Genomic DNA, 24,815 nt, shown 5'->3' on the forward strand with positions numbered 1-24,815 from the left:
TTGAAAAAAACTCAAGATATATTTTTAACAGTAATTAATAGAAACAACATAGTTTTTTTTTATTACCCTATATAAGGTTTATATTAACTTAGTCATTTTACAAAGAAGTTTTAACTTTATTTTTCATTGAAAGGGTTTTTGTAAAAATTTTAAGAAATTTTGTACTGTAAAGTTATTTAAACAAAAAGTTTAGTCAAGTTTTTACATTTCCTGAGTCCTTACTTGTTACATTATAAATAAAGTATAAATCACATTAAAAATGTTGTAAATATCTATAGTTTACTTAAATAATATATGTTTTTAAATATACTACCAATTAAAAATACTATTACAAATAGAGTACTTAGTGTGTTGGATAACTGTTTTAATTTTCACTTTTTTATCTCACAAAATTTACTAAAAACTAAATAAAATTAAAACGTTTCTTAACATTTACTATTTTTAGGAACTAGATTAGTATTGGCTACTTCTTTAGAACTCCTACTTTAGCCTGTATTTATCAGCAAATAAACAATATTGTGTAAGGTTTTTAGAGCACTATTAAACCTTTTTCTCTTAAATTATCATTTTCAAAAAATGTTCAAGAGTCATTGTTTTAGATTGAGAGTACAAGACTAATCCTAACGTACTGTACAATATAGTAATCATTCTATTTTTTGTACCGGAAAAACAAAATTGAACTTGGTTAGTTTTTTTTATACAAATGCTATATTAAATTTTTTATAATTTATACTACAGTGCATACTTACTAATTCGACAATGTTGGAAAGCTTTTTGTAATTATATCAAAAGTAGCAGATACAAATCTAGTACCTAAAACAGTAAAGATTAAAAAAAGTTTTAGTTTTATTTAGTATTTTTAAAAGGAAAATAGTGCAACTAAAAAATCTATCATACACAATAAGTATAAACATTTTTGCGAGTTTAAACTAGAGATACTAATAAGATTTACTATTTGAAAAACTTTTAAAAGACAGACTTTTAAAACAAAGTTTACCTTAAAACTTGATTTATAGTTACGTAATAATATCCTTTTTTAAACTTTTATATGCAAGAAAATTTTGAATTAATCAGTTCTAATTGCCTACTGCAGAAGAAATTGAAAGTACTTTAGGCAATATAACGAATACTAACAAATTTGTAGATTTTTTTGTTAAATAAAAAAAACTTTTTATTTAAAACACACAATAAGTACTAAAACTACTTGCTAGTTAACAAAATTAGTTTGTGTTAAGTACATTCAAACATTTAAAACAAATTTCCATGTAATTGTTAAGCTGTTTAAATTCCAATAAGTAAGGACACCAAAATGTAGAAAAAAATTGACTAAACTTTTTGTTAAAATTACTTTATTCTTCAATCTTGTTCAAAGTTTTTACAATAAATTTTTCTTTAAAATTTGATCATCTTAAATCATATTAACTTGTTTTTTTTAGAATGGTCAAGTTAATATAATACTTAGGTAGGTAATTTTAAAACATTATATAACTTTATTTACTACAAAATATTTATTAGTTGATGTTCAGTTATCAACAGTATTTCTATTTTTTGAATTTTGATTAGTCATTTTTTGAAAAACAATATATCTAGTAAATCTTCAAGTAGTATAACTAATTAGAATGCTTTTTTTTAATTTAGGGAAAAGCAGGCTTAATTTTTTGTAAATAGTTTTGTTTCTGTAAAACAAAATCAACTTAGACTTATACTTTAAATTGTAATTTGATAAAGAAACTAGATCTTAAAAAGTTTAGTATACTTAACAATTTTAGATCTTGACTTTATAGAAAAACGTCAATTTACATTTAAGTACTAATTTAACCTAGACTACTTTACTTAAAGAAAACCATTAAGATTTAATGGTTAATAGAAAAAAAAACTTACATGTATGCTTTTTTTTTGTAACAGAAAACAATAAAATTTATTGTAAACTTTATATATATAGTTTTTTGCTCATAAGTGTTGGTTGTCATAAATTGTACATGAATTTAAAATTTAATTTGTTGCTTTATAATTCTTAAAAATTTTCAGATAGGTTTAATTTAAATTAGTTTGATAAAACAAAAACTTAAAAATAATTAGTAAGAAATAGAACTTAGTACAGCTTTAATATTTAAAACTTGTAAGCGTTAAAAAAGTTGTATATTAAACCGTATTGAAAAGTATATATATTTTGTATTTACTTCATGAAGTTGTAATCTACAATATTTAAATGAGATTTTTGGTGTTAAATAACCAGTTAGGTAATTAAATCAACTTTTTTACATTTTTAGAAAACTTTTTATACTAAATTTATTTTTGTCATTTCCAATGACTAACTTGATGTACTTTTAATTAAGCTCTGACATTTTTCGTATTTATTTAACCCTTAAAAAAAACAATGGACTCTATAACTCTGGTAAAACACAAAAATTTGAAGAAAATTTCAGACATGACAAAATTTTGGCAAAGCAACACAAGCCAACAAAGAAGGACCACAGAATGTTGATAAAAAGTAAATTCTTTTCTACGGGGACTTAATTTAATTGCCAACAAACAAAAGTTAACTGAAAAGTCTTCATATTTTCGAGCAATTCTGAGCACTCGTTTTATCAACCACAAATCTGATTTTTTTGAAGTGAATACCAACACGAGTGTCAGCACATTCGAGCAAGTCTTGGAACTTCTCAACACAGGCTCAACTTGCATCGACTTCCCGAACTTGTTCGAAGCTTTATTGCACTTACAAGTGGAAGAATTATTGCAGCTTCGCTTCGACTACTTCGTAGAAAGCCTGAAACCAAATAACTTTGAAACTTACGGGATTGTTTAGAGAAACCTAAGCTCGATGACAGTGTACATGGAGACATAATTAATAACTTTAAAGAAAGCAACAGGCTACAACACCAGGATTTTGTATTTCGAAGACACATAAGAACAAATGCTACATAAATATGTTTTCTGAAGATTTAAAAAAAGTTTACGAGGTACAAAATGCAGTAGTAGAACACTAATCACGTGTGGTAAGTGTTCAACTAAAACAATTCAATAACAAACTTTTGTTTTGCGTGACAACAAAAAATCCACAATCAGTCAGTTCACTGCACCAGTATGACTTTACAATAAGCAAAACGAAAGATGTCACTTCAATAAAAGACTGTATAATTGTCATATGTTATGAAAAAAACAACTTTTTCACAGCTAGCGTCGTTGAAGACGGTTTGAATACAAGCTTGATACCGTTGACAGTCTATAGTGTGAAAGACTAAAATCATGACTTGAGTTTGCAAATAACAAAAACTTTTTTGCCTTTTTTGCAAAAATAGAAAATCAAATTAATAAACTTTTAACACTTAGATTGCTGATTTGTCACAGTGCTAATGACCAAGTGTATATTTTTTACTACGCAGGTGAACCCGCGAAAATAAACCTCGGTAAAGTGTATTTGATGACAATATGTCAAAATTCCATGTTTGTAGTGAAAGTTGAATAACTTACAAACTTGATTTTAAAGCCGAAAAACAGCGCGGTCGCGGAAAACGTCAAACAGAGGCGCTTTAAAACGATGAAGAGAAAGAGAAAGAAGAAAAAGTGTTCATTATGTTGAAAAAACTTGTGGACACGATCCTTGTTTTCGACTGCAACCCTTATTTTAAACAACATTTCTACTTTAACACAAAACACATGCTTACACTTTCGACTACAATATTCCAATTGCGATTAAAGAAGGAGTTTTGTATTCAATTAGTATGCAAGGGGCGGGTATACGATCCAAAAAGGAAATTTGAAAAAATTTAGTTTGAGACGAAGTCTTACAAGTGCAAAATCGATTGTTTTCCAGATGGTAATAAATCGATAAAGTATATATTGTTAATTAAATAACGAAAAAAAAAACGATCAAAATATTTGGTTTTAGGACCTGGTGAACGAAAAAACCGTTCAGTTTTCAAGCTGCACAACACGGATACCTTTCAACGTCTTGTTTAGGACACTGGACTAATGGAATAAAAGACTGATGGAATGGAAGTTAAAGATCCTGGTGGTATTAGCGTTATGGCAGCCTGTTATGTAAAATATATTTTTCAAATTCAGTTACAATTATGAATCTTATAACTTTTTCTAGAAGTTCATAGTTTTTTTTTTTAATAATTAATTAAGTTATAGTTAAACAACAGTACGTTAGTTAGAAACGTTTTAAAGCATATTATTTTTAGACTTACATGTAAAAATATCTTTCTTAAAGTTAATAAATGTATATTACTAGATTTAAAGCGGAATACTTTTTTTATTTACTTTAAAACAAGGTAACTTATGAATTAAAAAATACGAGTAAATAGTATACCTTTGTAATACTTATACATTTACCAACTAAAAACTATTTGTATCAAGCTAAGAAAAGTTAATTTGTTTCAATATTAGATTTTATATAAAAAGTATAAAGTATTTTTATGTGTCTTTTTTTTAATTCAGCAGATATGTTATGTCATATTATTAAGTTTTGTTGCAAGTATAAGCTCCATATTGAATTGGGGGATTTTTTAAGAACAAAACACTGTTTGTGCTAAAATAACCCTTTGATTAGTTGTATAGGAAGCAGAACTAAGGAGCATAAAGTTAATTTTATAGGCAAATTTATTAATTTTTCAAAAAACATAAAACTTTAATGTCGATTATTTTCCTTATCTTAAAAGCTATCTAAAAATGTTTTATTTTATTTTAGAGAACGCACCTTTGTCTTTAATTTAAAAAAAATTTTTTTGGTTTTGGGTTGGAATTATTTCATAGGGTCCCTCCAAAAATAAAGGTTTTTTTTTGGTTTTTTTCATTATTATTGTTTAGAACCAAAAATAAATATTTATTTATTTATTTATTTTTTATTTTCTCTTATTTTGCATGTTATTTAAACTCTTAAATGTTTATTTTATGAATAATGTTAATATCTTTTACGATTTGGCCTAAAATCAAAATGATGTATATTACACTATCATTTGCCTTGGCCATTTCCTAGATAAAAAATTAATAAAAGGAAAAAACAAATTAATAAGAATGTGCATTACAACAAACTTAATTAAATTACTTAAGTTTAGTTAAGTTTGTTGTAATTCACATTCTTATTAATTTTTTTTTACCTTTTATCAATTTTTTATCTAGGAAATGGCCAAGGCAAATGATAGTGTAATATACATCATTTTGATTTTAGGCCAAATCGTAAAAGATATTAACATTATTCATAAAATAAAAATTTAAGAGTTTAAATAACATGCAAAATAAGAGAAAATAAAAAAAAAAAATTAAAAAAAATATTTATTTTTGGTTCTAAATAATAATAATGAAAAAAACCAAAAAAAAAAACCTTTATTTTTGGAGGGACCCCATGAAATAATTCCAACCCCAGACCAAAAATTTTTTTTTTTAAATTAAAGACAAAGGTGCGTTCTCTAAAATAAAATAAAACATTTTTAGATAGCTTTTAAGATAAGGAAAATAATCGACATTAAAGTTTTATGTTTTTTGAAAAATTAATAAATTTCCCTATAAAATTAACTTTATGCTCGTGCAGAACTACTATTATAATCAAATATAAACATTAAAGGGTTGTTAAAAATTTTTTTTATTGATCAACAAAAAAATAAGCTCAAAAGGTTTAGTTCAAAGATCTGGTGAACAAAAAACTTTTTGGTTATTCATTAATTACAAAATGCCATAATTTTTTTTAATAAACAAGACTAGTAAAAATGAAAGTAATACTTAACAAAGTTGAAGCTTCTGAAACTTATTTAGTTAAATTGAAGTCTATAACTATGAAGATATATATAGTCTACTACGACGATTGTAGAGGGAAGAGGAAGTCTGATGACTTTCTAACATAAAACAAATAAAAAATAATCTAAAACAAGTAATTTTTTTTTGTTTATCATTGTAGACTGAAAAGTAAGACTATTGTTTTTTTTTAATAAAAAACTTCTACATAAAAAAATTAAGAACTGTACTTATAAATACTTATAAATATATACAAGTTACAGGGTTTGTGCGTGTCAGGCTAAGTCCAGCTAAATCAGTTTTTTTTTTTATAGTTGAAAAACGTCAGACTAAATTTTTTTTATTTAAAAATTTGAGGTTCTCAGTTTTTCTCAGTTCAAATGCTTGAAAATTTTTAATTAAAAAAAATTGAGAAATCTTTTTATGATCAAATTGAGATGTGAATTTATTTCTAAATAAAGATTTAGTTATTAAAGACAAAATCAGTCAGAATTTGTAAAAATAAATGTTTAAAAACTTTTGTTGAATCTCTAGAAAAACTTGAAGAATCTTCATTATTTTGTTTTGAGTAGATTATATACGTCATAATTTTGAAAATTCATTAAAAAAATACAGTTTAAACATTACTGTTTAGTTCAACAACTTAGCTGTTTGTGGGAATTTGTTTACATCAACTATGTTTTTCAGAGCTTAGTTGGTTGAATTGTTTTAATTTCTAACTTAAAGGCTTTACACCAAATTTTTTTAGCTTAGAACTTTTAGCAGTTTATTCATATTTTTTTTTGTTTGTTTAATGTTATCAGAGATATTCACAACACTAAAACTTAGCTTTAAGATATTAGTACTAAGTTTTGTGGGAGTACAAATTTTAGGTACAATTAAATTTTTTTTCAAGAACAAAATATTAAAGGAATTTTTTTGAATTTAAGTGTAAGCTTTTTAAATCTTATATGACATCAACAATCACTGTATTTATTTAGAGTTTAGGGTTTACAATTATGTATCAATTTTAAGTATTAGTTAAAATACTATAATAGACATTTTTTACTTATTTTAACACTTGTGTAAGCGTTTCATTTTAAGTTTTAATAAAACACGACAATGTTTTCATTATAAATCTTCTGGTTATAATGTTTTGACTTAGTGCTTAATTAAATTGAACAATGTGTTTAGTAATATATATTAAAATTTTACGCTAGTGATAGATTAGATATAACACTTATTTTAAAACTTATTACTGTATTTGTTATGTTAAGGGCATAGGAGGGCTAATCACCTTTTTCACAATAAAGTCTTATTTTATTGAGTTGTAACTAAGCTATAAGTTGCTTTTTGCAGATTTTTAAAGCTCAAAATATTTTTGAGATAAAGCTGATTGAATTTGGAGACTACAATAGTATTAATCAAGACCCCAAATACCTAAAATGACTTCTAAAGGGAATTTACTTACTTTGAAAAAAATGTCAGGCTAAATTGGTCTCAGTCAGGCTAAATGAAAAAAAGTTTGCGCACAAACCCTGAAGTTAGTTGTTCTTATCAAGAATTCAAAACTAGCTAAACCTAAATTAGTTTAAATATAGAAAAAGTAACATAGCATAAACTTTAAAAGCACATGATTTATACAAACTAAGGATGTACAACTACTCAAATTCTTAAAAAGATGTTTAAAAGCCCATAACTGGAAAAGTAATGTATACAGGGTGGCTACTAAACCTGGGTAATAGAAAATTAAGGAATAACCTAGAATTTAACAATTTAGACTAAAAAAACTTAAAAAGCCTGGAATTTAAACATTTTTTACATGTTAAGTAAATAAATTTCGATTTGACACGAAAATCTATCATATAGACTAGGGTTTCCCAAACTTTTTTTTCAAATTGCCCCTTTTGAAGAATTAAAAAGGCTATTGCCTCCTCCAACAAGACTATCATTTAAAACACCTAAGAACTTTTTTTTTTGCTGTTCATCTGCAACTCAAGAATATCTAGTGTAATTTCAAGATTGCTAATAAATACACCTATGACCGTTTTTTTCTGCTCTTCATTTGCAACAAAAGATTATCTAGCGTGAGTTCCAAAATTTTGAAATTGCCCTTTCCCCCTTTTACTGCACCCAAATTTACTTAAATCAACCCCAGGGGGGCAGTCGCCCACTTTGGGAAACTCTGATGTCAACCAAAAATTTTTATCATTATGATTTTTTTTTAATTTACAACAGATATAAAGTATCTTATAAATATTTTTATGCTATTTAACACAGTTTATTAATTTTAAAATACATAAGAAGTATAAAAGACTCTCTAAAGTTTCTTTGTAACTGTTTAATACGTATGTCTCCACTTTTCATCAGAAACTTACAGTAAAACAGAGCATAAAATTATGAACAGTTTTTTTCCCTAAAAAGAAAGAGTTAAGACTAACAAAGTAATTATCGCAATAAATAATAAGTGTAAAGTTATCATTAATGAAACTAAAATACTATTAACTGAAACAAAATAATAAATTTAAATAAATAAAGACAAATGTAATTGAATTCTTTTTCTTAGCATAATTATGTTTGCTTTGAAAATATAGAGATAGCCTCTAACTTAATGAGATCAAAAACACTATTATAATAATGAATTATTTTAAATCTAAATATCTCATATTTCTTAGCACATACTCTATTATTCATTAAATGTTCTGCAAATGAAGATCTTTTAGCTACTTTTTTGTTTGGTTTGTTGTCTTAATTTCAGGTTCTTCTTCATTAATTTTAACACTCAAGCAGGTAAATGTTCCTTTATCCTGGTTTTGAAATGCCTCAAAGTTTGACCAATATAACTTCTTTTTTGGCAGAAGCAATTAAATTTGTATACTACTCAGCTTTTCTTTAGGTCTGGTGTTGGATACTTCAAGTGCACTTTTAACAAAGGTTATGAGAAATATAAAACAGTGATTATGTAATATGAGACGGTGATCCCATGGCCACAATCTGAAAATAGCAACAAGTGATATACAGTTAGATAGACGGAGTTGCCATGGGATCATCGTTGGGCCCAACACTTGCTAACAATTTTATTGGATATTTAGAATCCAAAATTGCTGAAGATCTGTACACAAGCAATATATGCAAGCAATAAAAATCACAAATTTAAAGTATTTTAAATTTACTTAGTATTAAATAATTGCTAAATAAAAACAAAAGCTGGTTTGGATCAGAACAAGTACGCAAAAAACATATCTTATGATTTATTTTTGCTTACTAGCAACTGGCTTCAAATTAAAACAACAGGGCTGCCACACATTTAAAGTTTTTGAAAGTTTCAGGATGACTCAGACAAATCAAGATAACTTAGGGTATTTTGAATAATTTTATAAAACTCAGGCTGACTCAGATTAGTTTAATTTTTTTTTTCTAAATCTCAGGAATTTTTTTTAAAGGTTTTAAGTGAGATTTATTTGCAATATTCTGTTGTTTTATAGCCAACTTTCTTAAAGAACTTGACTTTTATTAATTTTAAAAATAAAAACAAATTTTCAAGTATTATAAAAACTCAGGATGAATCAGGACAGTTTAAGCTTACTTAAAAAAGTTTTTATACACTTCTGACATTTTTGTTTATACTTTAAGAGTGGCAACCTTGCAAATAACAGTACCACCTAATTCATATATACAACACCAAATATGCAGAAAAAACAAACTATAATACACCGTTTAAAAACATTTATATTCAAATAACATCTCAATTTTGACATCATATGACAATTTCTTGGAAGCTTAGTTTTAAGTCACTTGGAATATGTCTTTAAATACATCTTGTTATCTAATACCACACCTAGATATTTAGGGGACCGGTCTGTTTTACACAAAGTTACTTTTGCACCACTGATTTTTTTTAATAAAAAAACAACATTTAGTTTTGAACTGAGATAGCTAAATTCTTAAAATTATTTTTTATTTAAGCTAAGTATGTTTTAATCAAAACATATTTAAATTATTATAATGCAATACTTATTATTATCCTAGTTTGACATTTATTTTGTATTAACATTTAAACAAGGTATTAGTGTTCTTTTGCATATGGCAATTACCACAAAAACACATTGTGCACAATTTAAGACAATTAAAATATAGTATTATGAAGGCTATTTTGAATTTTTTGAAAAAAAAATCAGAAATTCAAATATACTTACAAAATATGATATAAATAACATTTAATCAAGAAGCGCCTCTATAAAAATTTGTTTAAATTTTCTTAAATTGTGCACAAGGTGTTTTTAAGATTATTGCCACATGTGATACATTTTCCACTTAACAACAAACATCTTTCACAATTTCATAAGTATGGCAATTTTTTACAAAAGAAGCATCACCTCCTTCTTGATTATTATCAGAATGCTTATCTACAAAATCATACCCATGCAACTTTCCAACATGAGGTCTCAAACTAGGTAATTAAGTTTCACATACACAAGTCTATATGTCACTATCAGGAAGTCTTTCCACTTAACTTATTAATTCTTAAATTTTATGTAGGTTTGCATTTATACTTCTTATATACATGTAGACAACACTATTAGTATTCTCTGTCTATAATTCACACATTTCAAATATAATTAACAATTACTATTTCTTTTATCAATACTCATCTCAAAAGATTCATAAAGGCAATCATAGTTGAAATCATAAACATCCTGAAATGAAAAAGAAAATTTATTAAATAAAACAAAATAAAATTTTAAAAGATATTTTTCAAGTTATTAAAGTCTTTTATTTTTTGAGTTGTACATTTAAAATATTTTTTTTAAATATAAATATGTTAAACAGTTTTCTGATGTTATACAAACTAAAATACGTTTATAACAAACAGATATGTTTGGGTCATCAACTTTACAGAAAAAGATTGTATTTTTTACAAATTACAAAGACTCTAGTTTGATATGTAAACACGTTTGTAAAATCATTGCATCTCTTTAAATAAAAACATCCTTCACAATGTACTTATTTAATCTTTGAAATGATATTGTTTTTAGCAAATTTTACTGAAGTCCTTACTTTCAACAATGTCAATTTCAAATTGCTTATACAATACTTACTATAGTAAAATTCATTATTATATGAATAAATAGTAAAGTTAAACTTTACTAATAAAATACTAATACTTTGCTAATATTAAACTTTTTTTAAACAATCCTAAAAAATATAAATTGGTCAATCTTTTACATCTATAACAATATATACATTCAAAATTTGGACGTTCAAAATTATTTTTACAAACTTTACAAACCTCAACAAAAGCAGCTTCAACTAAATTTATTTCATTTAAAATACAAAATGATTTTGATAAGTTTTACAAAAAATTAGTAGTCCACAAGCTTTTTTGGAACAGTTTTAACAATATTGTACACAACAAACTATAACTGATAACTTATTTCTATTGCCAGTGGTTTCTTATTAAAACTTTTATTTTTCTTTGATTTCTTAATTTGATTTCTTCTTATTTAACTTTCTGAAACAAATCACCACTATCCTCAACTTTGTTAACAGTTTCAAATTATTTGATATTATCTATATTAATCAATGATACATTACTTTTAACTTCTTCATTACCCTTCTAATAATCCCCATCTACGAATTTTACAGACTCTTCCAACTCAGAACTTTATTCTTTTGGTTTTTGAGTTCATCCTTTAGTGCTCCAATTTTTTCAACTATGTTTTTCTGACCGTTTCCAAGGTTAGCCTTCAGCTACTTTACTTCTGCCTTTTTTTTGATCAACTATTTTGCCCATTCAAATAACTTTGTCTAATTCAAATAGAATCAAATCATAACTTTTGTAAAAACAAGAAAAGTTTTACAATTTACATAAATCATATTATTGCTATAAAATATAATTTTAGTTATATGTAATATGTAAATACTTTCTTAAAAAATTATTGTAGCTCTAATATAAAAACAGCGCATTTAATTAAACCCTTTAAGTTTTTAAAATAACTAACTAACACTTTGATAATATAATTTGTTGTAAACTGGGCTATTTAGCAAATATTTATTTCAAAGAACTCAGTTATAAAATAGTTTTTCACTCTATTTAAGATCTTGGTTATAGTTAAGTTCTTATTCAAATAGAAATAGGTTATTTAAAATATGCTAACTAGGTAGGTATTGAATTAGAAACCATGCTTGACCGGTAAACAATTTAAATGTCATTGTCCTGTTTATTTTCTTTTCTTTGTGGCTTTGTTTTTGTTTTAGAATAGACAAGTTGTACATAAAAACTAGTTTCATTAGATTTTTAATAGACATGTAGTTGTGTTATGCTTAATTCTTTAAATTATTCTCCTTTAATGGATAAAAGTGATGTAAATAAAAGTATGAAAGATTACTAGCTAAAAACTAATGATTGTCAAACATTTGAAATTTTGGTATACATTTTGCAAAAATAATTTTGTATAAAAAATTTAAGGGCATAGGGGGGGGGGGGGTAAACACCCTTTTTTGGTTTTTGATCTTTTTTTATATAGTTTTTACTAGGCTACAAGATGTTTCTTACAGATTTTAAAAATTCAAAATAATTTTTGATATATAGCTGGTCAAAGTCGGAGACAACAATAGGATCCTTTTGGGAGGCGCAAACTAAAATGGCATATAACTAGAAATCACTAAAAATCTATCTTCTCCTACGTTTTTTGAGATAACTACCTCAAATTTTTAGGATATGTTCCTTGCAATATTTAAAAAATACTGTTCGAACAGAATTTGAAAAAATCAAAAAATAAAAATTTTATAACAAAAAAACTAAAAAAAAACTTTTTTTTGTTTATTTTCATATAATTTTTTTATTTTTTAAAAATTCCTTCCAACAGAATTTTGGCACTTAGTAAGCTTTTTGTAAGCTTTATTTTAAACTAATTACTGTTAAATTTTCTAAAATAAACTTTTTCCCCTGTTTATATACTTTTTATAACCTGTATTTTTTTTTTGTTAAATCAACAAAATGATTAATTTTTTTTTACTATAAGAATTTTTACAATTGACTTAGTCAGAATTTTATAAGGCATTATAGCATAATCTTATACTATAAATCGTATTTTTTTTATATTACTGTACTTTTTGTTTGTAGTTTAAAAAAAGTCTTTGATGCACTAGTTAATACTTAGTAGAGATATAAAATTTTAATTACAAAAACGTTTTTTTAGTGGAGTGAAAATAAAATAATGAACTGAATTAAAAAACAATGGTAAATTGTATAAAAATTACTAATTAAAACAAATTTAACAGAATTTTAAAGATGTCTGTTGACTTTGAGAATGGAACTGAAAAGTTTATTGATGACTTCACGTACGGACAGTTCACTGAAATTTTTATGAACGATCAGGGTGTATTTTGGAATTCTTGCAAGCATGGCACCATACCACCAAATGCTTTCCAAGCAGGAACTGTTGTGATCAGAAACAAGACGAAAAAAGTTTTCTGTGTAAGAGCAAGCGGCCGAAACTTCGTAAAAGTGCCTGGCATGCTCATTGAAGGAGAAGTTTTTGCTAGAATACCCTATGGAACAACAGAGCACAGGCTTTCAAAATATGAAGTTTTGACAGCTACAGATCCAAGCGTTTTGTATTGGGAGCAAGCGCAAAACGGACAAACTAACAAAAACACATTGATAGTTTGCCAGCACCTTTTTCGTTCAAACTTAAAAAACTTTGAAGAAGTCCTGCACATTGGAAGGACAATTGCAGTCACTTCCGGTACAACTTGGCAAAACGGAAGCTTCGAACAAAATCAATCAAGAATTACTATAAGTGATGAAACAGTTCTTTGTGGCAAAATTCATCCGAGTCATAGGTGTCTTTATGTGCCGTTTGTACACGAGTACATTTACAGACACTACGAGGTGCTGTGCATAAGACCAGTTTCTTCATTGAAACTGCTGAGCCAGAAAACAGTTTTGAAGACACTCTTTAACCCAGACTGTTTTTGGAGCTGGGACAAACAAAAAGATGGAAACGTTTCTCTTAATGCTGTTGACTGTGGCAAGATAAACATAGAAGGGCAGCAGAAAAAAGTCTATTTAGCAACTATGGACTGGTTTGGTATAAAAAATGTTGCTGGGTTCTTGATTGAGGGTAAACATTTTGCTACGCTTCCGTTTTCTGGTGAAAACATTCATAAGTCATATAAAATTTTGACTTCTAAACGATCATTTGAGTGGATAAAATACAATGACTTGCTGAAAAATAAGAGCTACAAAAGTCACAAATTCACCTACTTTCCCAAGCACGTCTCGGCTTTTCCTGGATACCATTCTGAGCATGATGAATCTAAAACTCTATCTTATGTCCATCTGTCTCCAAACGCCATAGTGACAAGATCAAAAGAAAGTGGCAGTGCTGTGTTTGCTCTTCCCCAGTGTTCAAAAATCACTTACTCAAACTTTTACAACAGAAAATTTGGAATGATTGGCTTTCTGGACCATTACCAAAATATGGATGCAAAAAGATTATTAGGGTTTTATTCTGACCTTTACAAGCGCTACACTGGAAATAAAGGTTTTGAAGTTTTATGTAGTCGAGGTTTCGCTGAAACTAAACCGAAGTTGTCATTAGTTGAAAAGGTAAATACATTGCAATGTCATGAGTTTTATAAAGGTCAATTACAATCTACTATAAAAAAGTTTTAAAATGAAAAAGTATGGTTATGTTAATGTTTTATAACCTTTCAGTCCATATAGACGTTTACATTAATATAATAAATTAAATCCGGATTTTTATAAATATTGGTGCAGATATTTGCTGATTAAATATATTTTTTTGTAATTTGTATATTTAAAAAAACTTTTTCTTTATTTCTTTCTCAGGCCTTTTGTTGCAATATAAATGTATTGACTACAATTAAGTTCGAAGATATCATTAAGTTTTATTAGTTTACTGCCATCAAATTAAATTAAATCTATTTTTTATATATAAAATCATCAATTCTTCTTGCTAAAATAAATTTATGCTCTCACTGACTAAGCTGTATTTTCTAAAACATCATTTTGTTTAGTTTTTTATAGTATTACATTTTATTTTGTTTTTTTGTATATAGTCTGTTAAAGTTTTTTTTTGCTTTGTTCATTTAAAATTTTAGTTTGCTTAAAAGTGTAGTGTCTGTAAATGTTTTGTAAGAAAATATTAATAAAAAAATACTATTTACTTGATTATAAACAAAAGAAGTATTTATGCTTTTTTCTTGCACTATGTTTACATTAACTATTTTACTTCTACCAATATAACAGTTTACAAAGTGAAGGTATTTCTTTATTTATGAAAATTCTTTTGTTGTTTATTAGCACACACAGAAATATAAGTATTTGTATTTGCCTTACTTTTAGCATTTAATGCATCCAATAAATAAAATCGTATAATATGAATGATTAATGTAAAGCCTCTTACAAGTGTACAGTTTGTTTTGTTTTATTTTTTATAAATTCAAAATTAGTGTTTTTTATGTAAAGTGATTAAGATAAGTATAAAAATTTTATTAAATACTCACTGCAACTTTATCTTATAAAGTTGAAGATTTTTTTTATAATTTTGATATCAAACAAAATTTTACAAGTGTATTTTTGCCTCAACGTTGAGAAATTAGCTTAGCATAATTTAATGAATTTCTGTAACATTTTCATAACAACTTTGAGCTTCTACATAATAATAGGTTTATAAAAGTTCAAAACTCTTAAACGTTTAAAAATCAGACAATAATATGCATAATGTTTGTAAAATAAAAAAAACAGTTTAGTTTATATGAATACTTGATGTCTGTTTTTATTGTAGAAAAAAGTATTTTATACAACATTTCTTAGTGTAAATTTGACCCATTTTTTCTGTCTACCAAATAAGTTTAATTGTTTTACCTATTATTTACAGTTTTATTTCTTTTTCATACTCTATTAGTTTTTTTTAAAGAAAATTAAGACAAGGTTTACTAGCTGTACATATTAATATATTTGTCAAATGAAAATTAATCAAGCAGTTTGGGTTTATCAGTGGTATTAACATTTTTTGATTTGAACTACTATAAATTTATTAAAAAGTTGAAGTATACTATTATTTGTAAAAGTTGATTGTTTTAACTAAATTTAATGAAAGTAATAAGCTTTTATATTCGTAACTTTTAATAAATGTGGTTTAAGGTCCGATATTTCGTCTACTTTTATAAATATTGCGTTAAAATTTGACAAATTAAAACCTAGAACAAGATAAGTGTAGAATTATTAATCTTTAGCTCATTTTAGTTTACATGTTTATTCTTGTTTCAGATAATTTACGTTGTTATTAAATTTACTTAATTCAACAAGGAGTTATTCTTCATGTAAAATATCTTATTTACTAAAATGAGCTAAAGGTTCACAATCTTATGATTTTACAGCTGTTTTTTGCTTTAGAAAAGCTCGGAGATCTTGTGAAATAGAATCAAAACTTAAGAATTGATTAAAAATCTTTAATTTGAATTTCTTTTAATAATGAATTATACCACAAATTGACTAACTTTTTCCAACGGTGATAACTGAATATAGCGGTAAAAATTTCGTTTTATTAAAACTGCACTTGACTGCCGACTGTAACAACATCTACTATGACTAGCAAGTTTATCAGTACAAGTAGCTTTGTATTAAGTTTGTTGTAAACTCAAGTTTCCCAACAATTACATCGTAGTTATAGCTTATTGCTAAATAAATTAAGTGCCACAATGTTGTAAAACTGACTACGGTAAAATTATTTGTAGATTTTTTGTGTGTAGAAGAATAGTTAAAACAAATCTAATTAATTTTAAATCTACTTAAATCACGTTAACCATACACTTCGGCAAGTTTTTAATAAACCTTTCATTGTATACATATTTTTTAAACATTTCTTCAGTCATGAATTGTCATAACTGATTTTTGAAGCTTAGTTCTTTTTAGTAAAGGTATATAATTGATAAGCTTCTCTGAGTTTTATTTTATTAAATCTTAAATGTTTTACGCTTTTAAAAAGTAGTATTTTTTTTATAATTCTTTAAATATAGAGTTTAAAATCATAGAGGTTGATTCAAGATTTAAGTTATTTTGAAATATATGAGTATATAAGCAGGGTTGCGACAAAATCAGAAAAGACAAAAGTGGGGGTTTTCGAAAAAAGTCTTGAATTTTCATACGAACATGCTCTTAATACGAAAGTTTATAATCATTTACAAACTAATATAACTAAAATTTTGCTAGTTTTATTTTCTAAAAAATTGATTTAATCTGTATAAAAACTAATTTTGAAACCATGGATAATTAAAATCTTTGGTTATGTAGTTTTAATTCGGTTTAAATTAAGAGTTTGATTTAGAAAAGTCAGGAGTTTTTTTTCAGCTCGATAAAAAAAACTAAAAATATGTGTCTAAGATAATCAAAAAAGTTATTAGCAATATTAAAGATAACAGAATACCTCAATTGCCTAGAGATGAAATGTCTTTTTTTAATGTTTTAGCAAATATGACTAGAATTCTATATACATATTTACAAAAAAAAAATCAATCATTAGGCATATAACTATTATTGTAGGTTTATCCAAACAGTATTTTGATGCCTGCACAGTGGGCTGAAAACAGAGTTCAAGTGGAAAATTATAACAAGTTAATCTTACTTAAAAGAAAATTATACCAAGTGTTAAATGTTGTTAGACAGAACGTGATTTCTTTGTTTCAAAATAGGTTTTGTTATTTTTCTGCTTCAAGTATTTAAGAAGTTATGTAAATTTAAATCCAACCAGTCTTTGCCTTTTACAGTTTTAAAGTTACCCCAAATTCTTCATAGTTTTTGTTAAAAATTGCTTGCAGAAACTTACAGAAAAACACCTGTAAGACTTATTTTCTAAAACTTTTTTGCAATTTATTTTACATTTGTTATAATTTGTATAGGATATACAATAAGTCATTTAGAAACTATTTTTTTTCTGTTTTAAAAAACTGATGTAAAAAAAGCTAATAGGGGAATTGTGTTTTAAAAAATACAATAAAGATATAAAACGTATATAGCAATACTTGGATATAAAGTAGTATTGCATTTAACATAAATCATAATCTATTTCTATGTAAGTTTTATTTTAACCTAAATATTTTTTTCTTTTAAAATGTAAGAACACACTTATCGAAATTATTAGAGTGACTTAAAGGTCACTTTTTTTTAAATATTTTTTTAATTCTATTTTTTACTTTTGTTTATTTGTGGTTTAATAATTATTAAACTTATACTACTACCTTAAAAAAAAATTTAAACCTTTATATAAAGGCTTTAACCATGATAAATAAAATTAAAAATTAAGTGTATAAGATAATAAAAAAAAATTATAAGCAAGATTTAAGATTTAAATATTCAGTACACTAATCTAGTCTTATATGTTTGCAGATTTAGAACTGCATTTATTGTTTTGTTTAAATACATGAGTTTTTTAAATTTATTTTGTTGAAAACTTGAATACTTTCTTACTGTAATTGTACCGTGTACAGATTTTTGTTTATCGAAAAACTTACTGAATTATACTTGAATGTTTATTCTTAAACTAATAAAAGAAAATGAACTAAAAAATAAAAAAATAGTTAATAATTAGAACAGGGGTCGGCAGGCAGTTGGTGCTCGCGGGCCAAATTTAAAGTTTTCAGAATCTTCGCGGGCCACAGTTTTAGTTTTAGTGATATTTGAATAATCTTTAGGCTTTAATTTTAGTCACACCAGAGATAGTTTTACTTTTATTCACTTTATTACTTTAAATGACTTTTAGCTACAAAAAGAATGCCTATTTAATATATAAATATCTATTGGAATAGAGTTTACATTGTTAAATATACTTAAGTCTTGATAGAATATGTACTTTCTTAAAAACTTAATGAGTTAAACTTAACAAGTTATTTTTATTGTTTTAATTACAACCTAATTCTCTATAAAAACCGAGCTTGAAAAAACATTTATAGGTCACTTTTATACATTTTTTATGTTATGAACCACCTTTTCATATTTAAAAAAATGTTAAATTTTTAAAATAGATTTTGCGTCTTAATAGTTTGTAATCTTTTGAAAACTTAGTAGTTAATTAATTAAATAAAATTAATACCTATTTCTACTGTAGATAAGCTAAATAAATTTTTTAACATAGTTAATGCTCGAATACTTTAATAAAATACTTTATTAGTATTTTAAACGGTTGCCACTTCAAAAGCAAAAATGTCTGAATTATATTAAAATTTTATTAAAAGTTAAAATAGCTAAAATTTCTAGTTTTAGTTCCAAAACAAAGCACAAAAATGGGTAAAACCATTTAAAAGCAAAGGTGCAATGCACAAATATAAAATTTTTAAAAGTACAACTTGTTGCTTATATTTTTAGTATAAAATTAAATTAAAAGTAAAAAACCTGTCTTACATAATATAGAAAATCTTAAAAGATACTGTTAATCTGCTTTAATTTTTTAATAAAATATAATTATACTGTAGATTTCTTGTGTCAAATCGAAATTTTATTACTTTACATGTAAAAATTGTTTAAAATTCCAGGTTTTTTCGATAATTCTCAAATTTAAGGCTTTTTCAGATTTTTTAAGTATAAATTGCAAGCTTTTTAAGAATTTTTTGGCAACACAAGTTATTCACAGTTATATGTATACAATTAATATAAATAATAATTCAAATTATATTAGCTGCAAGAATTAAAATTTAAAATATATTTTAATTCAAACAAACACTGTGCATTGAACAAAACATACATCATAAATTTAATTTACCACACTTTAAAGCAAAAAAGTCAGTCCGAGTGATCAAAACTAGCCTGATATTTTAGCATAAAAAAAGCAATTCAAGCCAAAAACTGAAAAATGACTAAATTGGACTGAGATTTGAAGTCTTCAAATAGTCATAGTCTGAGTGTGTGGCATTTTTTATTTGTTTATTTGATCGAATTTTAACTATTTTGATAAAAAATGTTTAAACTTAATAAATTACTATTTCTCAATCTAGTTTGAATTAAATAGGTAGTTTCAAAAAACAGCAACTGTTTATATTAGTATGCAACGCATAAAAACTAATTTATTTTGCCAAAAAACATTGTTTGAAAAATCAAAAAGTATAACTTACAAAAACTTTTTTAATTTACGTCATATATATTGTTTTATATGTGTTAGTACACACTTAGATAATTACATGTAGAAACAATAATGTTAGAAAATTAGGCATAAACTAAAGTTTATCTCGTTAAGTATTAAATAAGGTGGTTTAAAATGTGAGCACCTTTGTACACTGGTTTGCATAGTAATTAATTCAAAATGCAAAGAAAACTTCTAAAAAATTAAAGGTGTCAAAACCAAAATCAAATTGACCTTATTTTATGTTATTATGTTATTTCAAATGTATTTGTGCACACTAAAATATAACATTTAGTAACAAAACATCTGTAATAAGAACTTAGGTATAAAAAACGTGTAAAAAAAAACTAAACTGTAAAGAAATGACATTTTAGTTAATTACTGTTCATTACTTTTGTAGAAAACGGAAAACATTTACGTTTAGTTTATTTACAATATAGGTATCATATAATTATCTTACTAATTTAAAGCACTTTTTATACTCTTTTTATAGAAAATAATTTGCTGTTGTAAGAGTAAAGTTATTATGAAATTGAGAAAAAAAACTAGTGGAATGCTAACCTATCTTTTTCACATTTTTAAACTAAATAAGTAAAGTCTTTTAATTGTTTTAAAATGTTATACAGGGACTTAAAAATAAATTAATCAAAAAAATTTAATTTAAAATATAATTTTGCTCAGCGGGCCACATTTACATGCTCGCGGGCCGCAAAATTTTCTTTCGCGGGCCGCATTTCATTCAAAAAAGTAACGTGCTTGCGGGCCGCAGATTTACCCTTCGCGGGCCGCATTTGGCCCGCGGGCCGCAGTTTGCCGACCCCTGAATTAGAACATGGTTAGGCAACTTCTCGAGTCTATAGGGCAGATGTGGCAGTCTTTTGTTTATTACGGGCCAGATTTATTAAAAATAGACTTTCGCAGGCTAATTTACTATTATGAAATTTTTAATTTTAGTTTTTACTTTTTAAGTTTAAGTTATCCTACTAAAAAGATTATAAGAATATAATCATACCACAAGAACCGCAATTTACTCAAAATTTGAGCTATACCATGTTTTTATATCTTAATTTTTAGTTTAGTTGTTTGTTAAAGGATTAACAATTTAAAACCATGTTGCAGGTCGGATACAGTCGGCAAACAATATTTTGGGTGCATGTTAAGTAGAACCTAAACCACGCAAATCTCAATGTTTTGTAAATAATTTGTCTTTAGTTGCTTTGTTGAAGTTTGTAGCTGATTTTAAGCCGCGTATTTTAAATATGCTAATTTAAATAAAGTGTATAAAAATTCAAAGTAGATGCACTAAAGCAGTGGTCTTCCACAACTTTAATAGCAATAAACTACTCGAAAATAAAATTCTGTGCACACTAGACTATAAAAATGGGACACTGAAAAACACTTTCTTACATGTTTTGAGTGTTTTAGTATAGAAATAAAGGATAGTGTACTGTAAATTTAAAATAGCAGTTTTTTGTAACTTCATACTGATTAGAATAAAAAAGACTTACTAAAATGTATTTTTCTTAATTTACTTGTAGTTTTACTTTTACAGCTAAAATTTAAAACTTTAATTTTATATATGTACTTTAATTGATAAAATTCTTACTAGTATTTAGTATAATATAAATTTATCCTTTTTTCACGATAGCCATATAATGAATTGTTTTACTTAATTTTAAAAATTTCTTCTGTCTTATAACATTTGATAAACTACTGCACTCTTTATACTTTATTTTGTTAGTTCATATAGTTTAAGTTAAAAGAGCTATCGATATTATAAGACGAATATAAACAATGTTTTTAAATATCAAATGTTAGACTCAAGCAAGTTTTATGTCTATTAGTCTTGTGCATTTTTGTACTTTACATTTAATTTAAAATAGTTCAATACTGTATTAAATGTTTTTACTTTGTTTAAATTTTACAAAAGAATTTTTATTTTTACTATTTTATTTCGTTAGGTAGTTAGAATTAATTATGACTTTTAAATATGTTTCAAATATTTTTGTCTCATTATTCATACGGTTATTTAGTATCGACGTATTGATTCGAATCGTTAAGTGTTCAACTTAAGCATAATAAATCTCAACACTGCTTATTTGTTTAGTTTGGAAACATCTTTCTATTTTTTTTCAAGTTTATTTATGTTTTTTATTAAAATGATTCCATTTGTTGAAATACCTTCAAAGTTAAAAATAAATAACTGAGCCCTGAATACTTAACAAATGTTTGTTTTAAATTAAAACACCACGTTCGAGTAAATATTTTGTGAGCAAAGCAATTTGTTTTAACAAGTATTATCATTAGTTTATTGCATGAAAAAATAAAAACACTTAAAATATTTGGTCCTAGGACCTGAGACACGAAAAAAAAATCGGTTATCGAGTCGCACACCTCTTGGATACCTTTTAACGCCTTGTCAAGGGCAATTATTGAAATTAATATAAGTATTAGAGTATAATAATGAGTAAATAGGTGGTAAATTAGCTCGTTATTAAAAGCATTCAAGCTGGTGCGCAAAAACTTCCGCAAAAAAATATAACGCTTGTAATTCTAACATTCAATGCAGTTGGTGTGTTTTCGTTTAATCATAGAAAAAGTGTTATGCAGTTAAAAGTTGCAAAGTAAAATCAAGAAGGAACAGCCGTTGCATCTGTATTGATTTGATTAGATATTCGGTGGTTGAATATTTTTTTAAATTATGATGATACTGTTTGATATTTTAATAATCGTTGCACTTAAATGGTAGCAAAATTCAGTCTCAGTAGCGATCACAAAAAATAATAACTTTTTAAGTAATTTATCTTTCATTTCGTATACCATTAATACTACGCTTCACTTTTCACTGTCTACTGATTCAAACTAAAACTTTTTAACAGACCATGAAACGTCCCCTCATGTCTAGATTTTAGAAAAAGTTAATCTTTATAGTGTTTTTCGTTTTATCTACATAATTACTTTGAAAACTTTTAGAAACAAATCGAGTTTGACATTAAAGTAAATAAAACTCAACAGATTTTGAGTATTCTTCGAAATCTCACCTAAATAACTTACTTTTACTTATAATATTTGTTGGTTTTTTATTAAAAGTTCAATGTTTGAAAAATACTTTCATTTAAAGTACTTTAATTTCTAGTAACTCGTGCTTTCTAAAACAAAAGAAATATATTTTTGAACAAAAGTATCTTTTTACTTACCTAATTAAAAATGAAATTTCTTGTTTTGTTTGTGGAAAAAGTCAATACTAAATTCAAACTGAAGAAAAAACAGGATAGTTCAGAAAGTATTTTTTGATCTCAGTACCTAGTGGACAAAAAAAAACTTTTAGGTTATTGAGTAATACACCAGGGTACAATTTAATATCTTATTACGGACTATATAAAAACATAGTTTAAGTGAAACAGATATAAGACTTAACTTGAAAAAATCAACTGTTATAGTTATTTATTTAAAACAATAATAGCAGTAAAAAACAGGAAGCTTTTTCGAACAACTTCAAATTCACAGCTACAGAAAATGTCAAAATGAATAAGTTCTAATTAACATTTAGTTACTAAATAAAGAAAGTTTTAAAAGTTATTTTGTAACATTTCCAAAACTTATTTTTGTTAAAACACAAGAATGGAAACTGGTGTTAGATTTGCACAACTAGAACTGTCGCACGAAAGGGAACCGCTCAGTTCCAGCCCGCTCAACTCCCACCCAATCAAATCCTAGAACCGCTTACCGACTAAGGGTAAGGAGTAACAGAAGAAGTCTAAAAAAATTAAAAATAAACAAATAACGAACGAAAATTTAAAATAGTTTGGGCGGGAAATGACCGTGAGTAGGAATCGTTAGTATACCCGAACAAACAATTTTTTGAATTAAATATCTTTATTGCATGGAATATATTTTATTATTTGTCTCATAAGAGTTTTCATCAAAACTTTCCACCACGGAAAACGCTATTCTGACACGGTCTTTTTTAAAGAGCATTTGTATAAATTATCTTGTAGATAATGGATATATGTGCTTTACCATTATAACGTCTTAATCTAATTGTTTTATACAGCTGTAAATTGAACAGGCAATTCGTTTCATTCTGATAAATTATAACAATTGTTTAATTACGTTACTCATAATAATTTGCTACTAAATGAGTTGAATTGACTTTCAAAATATAGATGGTAAGATACAGCAATATGGTTAGTTGGTCTGAATTATTTTATTTAAATGAAAACATATTTTTGACTTTACTAAGCTAACTAACGCACTAAATTTTAAATAAACTAAAATAATATTAATGTAACAAAAAAATCTTTTTTTATCATTATAGTATAGTTATTTTGTAACATTTTGAACTAATTTTTTTTATTTATCTAACAAAATAGTTACACTTTCCTATTTTATTAGTATATAAATCATTTATGTATAAGCATGTATTTAATTTCAACTGAAGAATAACAAACTTTATACTTGGAAGTTAGTTCCTTAACTACGATGTATAAATTCAACTTTTATATTTCCATTCAACAAAAGAAATTTTTAAATTACTATAAGTTTATAAAAGTACGGATTGTTTAAATTGTAGTATAAGTTTAAATTTGCCTAAAACTTTTTTTTAAAGCTACAATAATAATGCCCAACTAAAATCAAGGAGTCTGTTTGATAAACGTTACTATATAACTACTCTTAGTTAGAAAATAATGTTTTATATATTAAATTTGTGGTTTTTTGTCAGTTTTCAAAAACAAATCGAAATACAAGTTATCTTTTTGATAGTGAATATAAAAATTATACCAAAATCAACTAAACTTCGAAAGTAAGAAACGATACTAAAAGTTACGAATTATTTTGAATAAAGATATAGGGTAAAAATTAAATGGATATAAAGTTTTTTTTTTATAAATAAATATTATAAATTTGTATGATTTTATTAGCACGAAACAACATACTGAAAAAAGGTCAAGTTGA

General features: G+C 25.6%; 1 protein-coding gene across 1 annotated transcript; it reads left to right on the forward strand.

Moving 5' to 3' along the window:
* The first annotated feature begins 13,003 nt into the window (after positions 1–13,003).
* On the forward strand, positions 13,004–14,863 carry LOC145834054 (uncharacterized). Its single transcript, XM_082941381.1, has one exon. The coding sequence runs from the start codon at positions 13,010–13,012 to the stop codon at positions 14,396–14,398; it is 1,389 nt and encodes a 462-aa protein (XP_082797507.1). The 5' UTR covers positions 13,004–13,009; the 3' UTR covers positions 14,399–14,863.
* The last annotated feature ends 9,952 nt before the right edge of the window (positions 14,864–24,815 follow it).

The sequence above is a fragment of the Thalia democratica genome, chromosome 4 (genome assembly GCF_965202585.1).
Source record: "Thalia democratica chromosome 4, ktThaDemo2.hap1.1, whole genome shotgun sequence".
Taxonomy (NCBI): Eukaryota; Metazoa; Chordata; class Thaliacea; order Salpida; family Salpidae; genus Thalia; species Thalia democratica.